The following is a 9,783-nucleotide window of genomic DNA, read 5'->3' on the forward strand; positions in this document are numbered from 1 at the left end:
ACGCTGGTGCACTCGTAGGGAAGGGGTTATGGTAGTGTGAACGTCATGAAGTGCCCTCTAAGGTGTCCTTCTAGAAGATAAAACGGGATAAAACGCCCTCTAGGGTCCCCTTCTAGAAGATAAAACATGATAAAGTACCCTTTAGGGTGTCCTTCTAGAAGATAAAACGGGATAAAACACCCTCTAGGGTGCCCTTCTAGAAGATAAAACATGATAAAGTACCCTTTAGGGTACCCTTCCAGAAGATAAAACGGGATAAAACACCCTCTAGGGTGCCCTTCTAGAAGATAAAACATGATAAAGTGCCCTCTAGGGTACCCTTCCAGTAGAGAAAACATGATAAAGTGCCCTTTAGGGGGCGCTTCCAGTAGAGAAAACATGATAAAGTGCCCCCTAGGGTGCCCTTCCAGAAGATAAAACGGGATAAAACGCCCTCTAGGGTCCCCTTTTAGAAGATAAAACATGATAAAGTGCCCTCTAGGGTGCCCTTAAAATTGAGAAAACGTGATGCAGTACCATATAGGCTAGATCTGCTAGAAAACGTTCTGGGTATGGTAGATCCACCGCATGCAGCTGGTGCCCTTATTATTTTTTATTAATGCAACATACTGTTCACACAAAGAGAAGCAGTTATTTATGCACCACATATCTGGAGCAAACTCCCAGACAATCTGAACTCTGCTCCAGCTCTCACTTCTTTAAAATCAGGGCTGAAAACTTTTGTTTGCCTTTTATTAAATTCAAATGTGTACAATTTATTCATATTTTGCACTGCACTGTAGCTACACTTTAATGTTTCTTTTTGTCTTCTGTAAAGCACTTTGAATTGCCTTGTTGTTAAAAGGTGCCATACAAATAATCTTGCCTTGCCTTCTGCACCTGTCATTTCATCATATTTACAACCCACTGTTGGCCAATCAGCTTCCGTCACTACAAAGTAGGTGGGTAAATATAAGCAGCAGTACATCGATTCCTGTTTTCATAAAATAGTTTTCTTCAATTGCTGCAGCAGGAGGACTGGACTGATCAACCTTGGTTTACACAGCACTTGAAGCAGGAGGACAACTACAGGTACAGTGGCTTGGTCTATTTCTTTGCTCCTGATTCAGAAGTGTTTCTCAAGGAAGCATGGAATCAAAGTCAGTACATCATGTATAGCAACATTATTACGTAAATGCTATTGTGTAAGCATGTTATAAAATCAATTGCATTGAGAATTTGATGGGAATTTTTGAAATTGAAAGCAGTTTATCTCGTAAGTGTGCAGCACACACTGGAAGAGCAGGAAGCGGGAAGATAAACAGAGCCTGTCCTACAGAAGAGGCTGATACATACTGTACCATTTGTGTTCCTGTGGAGAAGTGACGGAGAGACTAATGAAATAAAAGCAAATAGAGTAAAGCGATCGAGCAGGAATTGCTTATCCAGGTGTGCAGAGAAGAGGAAGAAAGATGTGCCAAGTGTTTCCTTGGACTTCTGCAGAAGAGAGATTACTCTATAGCTTTTGATTATTTAGGCTATAAAATAGTTAGGATAAAAAGTCTGAATGAAAAATGAATAAGCTCTTCTTTGTATTCAAACTGTTGAATACAAGATCTTGTGTTTTTGGATAAAAAAAATGATGTGTGAATCCACTCAATATATCCAGTTTTTCTCCTTAATTCAGTAAATTCATGCTGGGTATTTTTGTGTCGTTATATTGCAGCCATGAGGCTTCTCTGTCTACTGCAGCTGGTCTGCTTGGCTGCTTGTAGTGCTTCCAGATCAAGAGAATGGGCTCATCACGGTGCCCCCATGTTTGCCGACCTCACAGTACATGAGCTGAAAGCTGTCCGTGCTTACCTGCATGGTATTCCAGAGATGGGGCTCACTGATGCTCGCAGCAAGACTCTGATGAAGAACAGCATCCTCCTGATTGAACTCCATCTGCCGAGGAAGCACGAAGCCCTGAGAGCTCTGGACCGTGGCCAGGCCAAACCCCCACGTCAAGCCCGTGTGATCATCCAGTTCGGGAACCAGACCAATCCCAACATCACTGAGTACATTGTCAGTCCTCTGCCGTCCCCAAAGTCCCACGAAGTCAAGACGTTCAAGGGGGATAAGCCCATCCGCTTTGAGTCGAGGCCTATTTCCGCTGCAGAGTATGAACATTTTACTGGCATCCTCGGGAAGATCACAAATAAAGCTCACAAGCTCCTGTTTGAGACCACAGGAGGGTTTTCTTTCACTAACTGCTCTGACCGCTGCCTGACATTCGCAGACATAGCCCCCCGGGGGCTGGGTCCAGGTGAAAGGAGAAGCTGGGTCATTTTGGATAAGTCTGGGGACGGTTTTTACATCCATCCAGTTGGGTTTGAGGTACTGATCAACCACAAGGACCTGGATCCAGAGAAGTGGACTGTCGAGAAGGTCTGGTACAACAGCATGTACTTTGACAGTATCGAGGAACTGGTAGAAAAATATGAATCAGGAGAAGTGGAGAAGATCAAACTGCCCGACCATGACGACGATGACCTCTACTCCACCTTCATGCCCCGGGGTCACAGCAACACACCCACTGATATCCATGGGCCGAAGCTTGTTGAGCCTCAGGGGCATCGCTATCACGTTGACCGCAACTTTGTTGAATATGCTGGATGGTCTTTCGCCTACCGAGTCCGCTCATCAGCTGGGCTTCAAGTCTTTGACCTCCGTTTTAATGGAGAAAGGATTGCCTACGAGATCAGCCTCCAAGAAGCTATCGCCTTCTATTCTGGTGATACTCCCGCTGCCATGCAAACAAAGTACATCGACGCTGGCTGGGCAATGGGCACCTCATCCTACGAGCTGGCACCTGGAATTGACTGTCCTGAAATTGCCACCTTTGTTGATCTTTACCACTACTATGACACAGACAAACCTTGGCACCACAAAAATGCCCTCTGTATTTTTGAGATGACCACTGCTATGCCTTTGAGAAGACATTTTGACTCCAACTACAAGGGGGGATACAACTCCTATGCAGGGCTGGATAACACCGTGCTGGTGATGCGGACAACCTCGACGGTTTACAACTATGATTACATCTGGGACTTCCTCTTCTACCAGAACGGGGTGGTGGAGGTAAAGGTCAGCGCTACTGGATACATCCATGCCACTTTCTTTACACCTAACGGACTTCACTATGGTAACAAGGTGTACAACTATGTGCTGGGTAACCTGCACACACACCTCATCCATTATAAAGTGGACCTGGATATTTCTGGTGAGTATTACAGTACAATTACCCAGTTTTTTAGATCCATTTTAAAGCAGTAAGTCTTTATTGACCATTGACAGTCTGTACTATACAAAATTCAGGAAAACCAAGTGGAAAACCCGGCCCAGTATGCTATGAATTACGGCCGTATTATGATTCTGCACCTCACAATTTATGTCCAGTGTAGCATACCCTTTATGTAGCTACAATTGTTACCCAACCCCCAAGTGTTTTAGATGCCCACCCTAACCGTACCTTAAAAGGCCAGTGTGTAGGATCTGGCGGTGTCTAGCGATGAGGTGAGGAGATTGCAAGCGCGTTGGAGCGCTACGGTGGCCGATGCAAAAAGGCGAATGGCCCTCTGTAGAGCCAGTTGGAGCAGAGCCAGTGCTTAGAGTGTGTATGTACGTGTGGAAGTGAGTGGTGAAGCAAGAGAGAGAGAGAGAGTGGCGGCGACGGAAGCAAGTAACGTTATCGGCCCAAGCAGGAAAAGTTAACAGAGTTTGGTTTGGTTTGTCCGTTCTGTGCTACTGTAGAAACATGGCGGGGCAACATGGCGGACTTCGTGGATAGGAACCGCTCCCTATGTAGATATAAACCACTCATTCTAAACTAACGAAAACACAACGATTCTTAGTATCAGGTGATACACTGTTCCTTTAACCGTGATTTATTTGTCATAACCACAATCCTTTCCCATACCATAGTTGCCATGCGCAGATATTGTAGAAAGAGAGAATTCATTAAATGTTGCCACTGATCATAATTGGCCATCATAACCCATCATACAATATTTTTCAAACTCTATACATGAGAAGACAATGGGTTACAACTAAGTATACCCCCGCTGTGGTCTTTAAAGAAAAGTGGTGACTAATTATTCCCTTTACACCAATCTTAAAGGTCCAGTCCAGTCCAGTATGTAGGATCTGGTGGTATCTAGCGGTGAGGTTGAGACTGTTGATACATGGCGGTGCAACATGGCAGACTCTGTCGAGAGGACCCGCTCCCTATGTAGATATAAATGGCTGTGAAATGAGGTGAAAGAAAGGGCAGACAGAAATGTAGTCTTTTATTGATGTCAGTCCAGATAAAATTGTTTTCTGGACTTTACTCTGCCATAAAGGAGACAGACATGCCATAGTCCTAGCCTATCAAGCCTGTGTTACTGTTCTGGTGAAATGTATGACCAAGACTATCTGTGATCAAGGCTATGTGCCATACATAAGTCAATAACTTAATCTTATGCGTCTTCTGACGCATAAGAAAATGTACTGTATAGTGTCTCTTACACCTTGACATCTAACTTCTCCTGACAACTCTTTGCCTTCACTGTGACACAGGTCGAGAGAACAGTTTTGAGACGATAGATTTGAAATATGTCAACTTCACAAATCCCTGGAGCCCGAAGAATTTCATCGTCCAGTCCAAACTCCACAGGACAGAGATCAAGACCGAGCGACCTGCCGCTTTCCGCTTCGGCAAAAAGTTCCCCCGCTACGTGAACTTTTACAACCCCAACGAGAAAAATAAATGGGGACACCAGAAGGGTTACCGTATTCAGTTTAACTCACATGCCCACAGTGTCCTTCCAAGAGGCTGCAGGGAGGAAAATGGCATCAGTTGGTCAAGGTAATAAAATATTTCCACTTATGTTGCTAGAAAACATACATGATGTAAAATATTCAAATCCAATATGTTTTTATGGTTGCCACCATTCCAGATATCTTGTCCATCATCTTACACACATTGTAATGATTGACCCAACGGAGGATTAGTTGGGCTGAAGCAGTTAATCTCTGGATTGGGAGTTTGATTAGAAATCAGGTCAACATACAGTAGATTTATGGTTTGGGAGTAAACACAGGTGCAGCAAACACTCAATTGTTAAATATCTTCTTTGAACTTTCGGCTTGGATTATCACTATCCAAGTAAATTGTTTGCACTTTAAAGCGAAACTATGTCTCTTTGAAATGGGAGGATAAGGTTACTGAACAAGAAAAAAACAAACTTCTATTTGACAAAATTAGAGCAGCAAAGGAGCACTTTTGAAATGACTATCTGACAGACTGACTGAGGGATTGTTCCTCTGTATGAATTCTCAGAATGACAGGTAGTATAAAAAACTGATCAACTGGGGAACTGTCTCTCCGCAGGTATCCTCTGGCCGTGACTCGTCATAAGGATAGCGAAGCCACCAGCAGCAGCATGTACACCCAGAATGACCCCTGGGAACCCGTTGTGTCCTTTGAGGACTACATCCGCAACAATGAAGACATAGTCAACCAGGTACAGAAGAGAACACAACTTTATTCTAAGTACTTGTGAGAATTTTCTGCTGTATTTGAATTTTCAAACTGTTTAATAATATTATATAAATCTATGAATGCAGGACACCACTAATGTAAATGAACATGTGCCGGTAACTTGAAAATGAGTTTATCCAGAACCTTATTTAATCATACAATATCATGTTATGATCACCAACCACAGGAACAGTTCAATTACTAATTCTGTTACATGTTTTTTGAGATTTGGGGGGTTAGTGATTACAGTGTGTAGGTTTTGGTGTGGTTGCAGATCACAACCAACTGAGTACCCCTCCGCTTACTCCTCCCTTTCCAAGACTGCGGTAAAGTGAGTCGCCGAGTGCAATACCATGGTAACGCCGGTCGCCTCCCTCAGAGGCCATCCTTACCATAATAACATTACTAACGTACGGGGTACCCCTCTTGCATTTCTTTAAGACGGACCAGGGACGGCGTGCCAAAATATGCTCGTTGCATGCTAAGTGTCCTTTCAAAATAAACTTCTGTTTTCACAGAAAGTTAAGTTTAGGCAACGCAGCCATTTAATTAGGGTTAGAAAACGACGACGATACTGACGAGTTACGTGACTAAAGACTGACGTGACAAAATAAGTCGGCGTTACTTTTAGTTTCACGCGGAACATGAACACAGGTCTCCTGGTTGAAAGTCTTATGTTTGTTTGACTCAGCCACCTCCCCTCCTGCCCATACTGAATGTACTCTTACGCTATTAATACTACGCCACTTGCTCCGACCGTCGAATTTCAGTTTCATCACATACTGTTGCTATAGGGTGCCTCCGTGCGCCGGTTTCTGATGCCGAGGGCACTTACCAAACGTATGTGACAAGTTGCTAGTGAGAACGGGTTGACTTTACCACGGTTTTATACTCTACGGCTCACGTTATTGAGTTGTTAATGAGAAGTTTCACAAGTGTGTTGGAGAACGACGGTGGCCTTCAGGTAACGTAAAAACGTGAAAGTCTCTCTCTAGAGTCAGTGTTTGGTTTGTCCGTTCTGGGCTACTGTAGAAACATTGTGGAGCAATATGGCAGACTCCGTGAAGAGGACCCGCTCCCCATGTAGAAGGGCTCATTCTAAGCTAACAAAAACATTATTCTTAGTTTCATGTGATTATACCCTAATGAAAACATAGTTATGAATATCACATTGCATTTCTGCAAACAGATCCCCCTAAATGTTACACACTGTTCCTTTAAAGCAAAATTACATGCACATGTTTATTTTTTACTGGTGCAATGAGTCACAGTTCACTAATGGACAACATCCTTTGTGATGTTTCAAATGGATTCTGGAGGTTACGTCATCGGTTAAGTTTGCTCTTCCTAAATTAATCTCTTATCAGTTCTGGTCACTCACCATCACGGTAACTCACGAATGCTGACATTTTCTTCTGTTTGCACTTTTAAGTAGATTAAACCACCTGTGATGTGTCCTATTCTAAAGATTCTGATGTAATGTTTGCTCTCGTGTGTGCAGGACCTGGTAGCCTGGGTGACAGTGGGTTTCCTGCATGTGCCTCACTCAGAAGACATCCCCAACACGGCAACACCCGGCAACGCAGTGGGCTTCTTCCTCCGACCCTTCAACTTCTTTGACGAAGACCCTTCGGTGGCATCCAGAAGCACCATCATTGTCCGTCCGGGACAGGACGGCAAGCCCAATGTCCAGAGATGGACACCCGAGGTCATAGGTCACTGTGTGACAGACAAGCCGTTCTTTTACAATGGCACTTATGCAGGAGTCTAGAGGGTGGTTTCGGGGGTTTCCCAAAAAGTATTTTAGCTCAAATATCATCAGCTCAGATTAATAACAATCACTTTAATAATGTATGGTCAGATTTATTCTACGTAATGTCTTATAACCTTTTTTTTGGCAATATTTCAGTTTTTGAAAGCAACAAAATCCATGTTATAAATAAATAAAGAACATTTTAAAAAGGGAAAAGTTGATATTGTGTGGCTTTTTTGTGAGCCTGTCATAGCTGGTAACTAAAAATTAAAAAAGAAATTATATAAAATGATTTATCTGCAGACTATACACATTACTATTCATTTTAAATTACATCAATTACTCCCTGTATCTCTCCAATGTTTCCTGCTGTGTCAAACGAAGAAAAACGTGGATTTATGACCCAAATCATGCACATGTAAAGTGATGTTAAAGTTGATGTACCACACCATGTAACCTTGCAGGGGGAAGGGGAAGCGGTGTGGGGCATAGGGGTGGGGGCCCTGAGAGCTCCTCTAATCCCATGTGGGTCTCCATGGCTGAGGTTTAGCAGCAGCGAGCATCCAGGATGCAGGATGCTCCGTATCCGCCCTGCTTGTGGTAGACTGCGGTCCCTCAGCATGCTCCTCTTGCCCCCATGGTGGGAATGTTTTTCCTGGAAAGACAACAGGCCTTACAAAGCAAACAGTCTGATTCCGGATCCTTCCCCGCAAACAGTCCAGGATACCACCTGGTGGCCCCATCGCCCCTGGAAACCTAACTTTACATACAATGTGACACATTGGACAGAAGATCAATAGCGGCACATGTAAGTGCTTTGTCCTTTATGTACGCATTCCTAACATAGCAATGTCACTGTATAGTTCTCATAGTTCTCACCAAAAAATGTAATCAAGTGCCAACTAAATCAAACTGTTTTGATCTTATTGTTTGTTTTTGATTGGAGTTTTACTGTAATAAATAATGATTAAACTAAATATAACTGCCTTAAAGGAGGTGGATGTTGCAGTGGCGAAGTCGGTTTGTTTGAAGGGTAAACAATGAGCAGGGAAAAAGGAATCCAGCCAGCAACTGTCCTCAGGATTTTCACAATCTAAGAACCCTTTTTTATAACTGTGTGCCGATGTTTTACAGTGCGCATGGTAAAAGAGAGATAGTATGAGAGCGATGCTCACACGAGTGAATGGACGGCGTTGGAGGAGAGGAGAAAAAAAAACAGTGTGAGTTGGGTAACAAGCATTCCTATAGCCAGTCCCATGGCAATGATTTGCTTGACGTCACAGCAGACAAACTATAGACAAGCAGTGAAAAAACAGTTTGTTCATTCTTCGTTCTCTGTACAAAAACATCCAAATAACTGTGTGAAATTTAGTTTCACTCTTGCTGCAGCGCCCTGAAATCCTTCCCTTGGTTCTCGTTATCTTTCTGTAACTTTCTGGGCAGTCTGAAATTGATAAATACTGTTATTAGCAGACAAAAAAAATTTGAATACTAACATATCATTTTTACAAAACAGCACAACATACATAATGTCTCTTCAGCCAGGCAGTGGATCACAAATTACAGTATCATGATAATAAATATATGGTTTAGACTCAAAGATATCACTTAAAAAAGCTAACTACTAAAGGCAATCTGCCAAAGAAGACCAACAATGAGACAAACAACATTTTGATATTTCTACATTACTGTAACAAATATTTCTAGTGTAGCCTGCAGAGGATGAGAAACTATTATTATTGGCCTTGAATAAGAAGTCTGGGAAATTAGATGGTGCTTTGTTGCCACCTAGTGGTTCTTTGAAGAACTGTTTGGTCCATGCTGAATATCCATCAGCCAGTGTTTCAACAATGATGTTCATATTTGTGTTCTTTCTATGTTATCATTACCAGATGGCAAAGGACTTGTTGGATCATAGATACAGAATATATTCTGTATCCATCCAACTACATGGGGAATTTGAAATTGGTAGAGTAAAACATGAAACACAGGCCTTTTCATTTCCAAGTAAAAATTATTCCGGTTCAAGGGACACCAATTTTGCACATGACGATCACTATACTCATCATGGGGAGGCTCTGAAAACAGTTGTTTAATGTGACTTTGTCAATTCTGAGCAACTTGAGATGTCATCGGGGTTAAACCAACTTGGGCTTGGAGACTACAGTTTCAAACAGGGGCCTAGAGGTTTACCAGGCAGACGGGTCTAATGAAAAACATGACCAAGTTCGCTGATAAAATTTGCGCTAGATTTGGATGGAGACTTGGCTATTGGAAATAAAACTAGAAGTGCACACAGAGAGCGCGGACCTCCGCCAAGGCAGGTTTCATGTACGTTGCTGCCACCGCTGTGTCACCAAGTATCACATAGTTTAGCATTCCCTCAAACAAAGATAGTTCTAGTGGAGCTGGAGCGGAGTCCGAAGAGTTTGGTTCGGTTGACCAATCACAACAGCATGGGCCAGCTGACCAATCAGAGCAGACT

General features: G+C 42.9%; 1 protein-coding gene across 1 annotated transcript; it reads left to right on the top strand.

Moving 5' to 3' along the window:
• Positions 1-951: 951 nt before the first annotated feature.
• Positions 952-7,507, top strand: aoc1 (amine oxidase copper containing 1). The gene is made up of 5 exons (XM_074621924.1): positions 952-1,071; positions 1,706-3,244; positions 4,582-4,870; positions 5,396-5,528; positions 7,047-7,507. Exons 2-5 carry the CDS (start codon positions 1,708-1,710, stop codon positions 7,314-7,316), a joined length of 2,229 nt encoding a protein of 742 aa, XP_074478025.1. The 5' UTR covers positions 952-1,071; positions 1,706-1,707; the 3' UTR covers positions 7,317-7,507.
• The last annotated feature ends 2,276 nt before the right edge of the window (positions 7,508-9,783 follow it).

This window comes from Sebastes fasciatus, chromosome 21 (genome assembly GCF_043250625.1).
Source record: "Sebastes fasciatus isolate fSebFas1 chromosome 21, fSebFas1.pri, whole genome shotgun sequence".
In the NCBI taxonomy this organism is placed as follows: Eukaryota; Metazoa; Chordata; class Actinopteri; order Perciformes; family Sebastidae; genus Sebastes; species Sebastes fasciatus.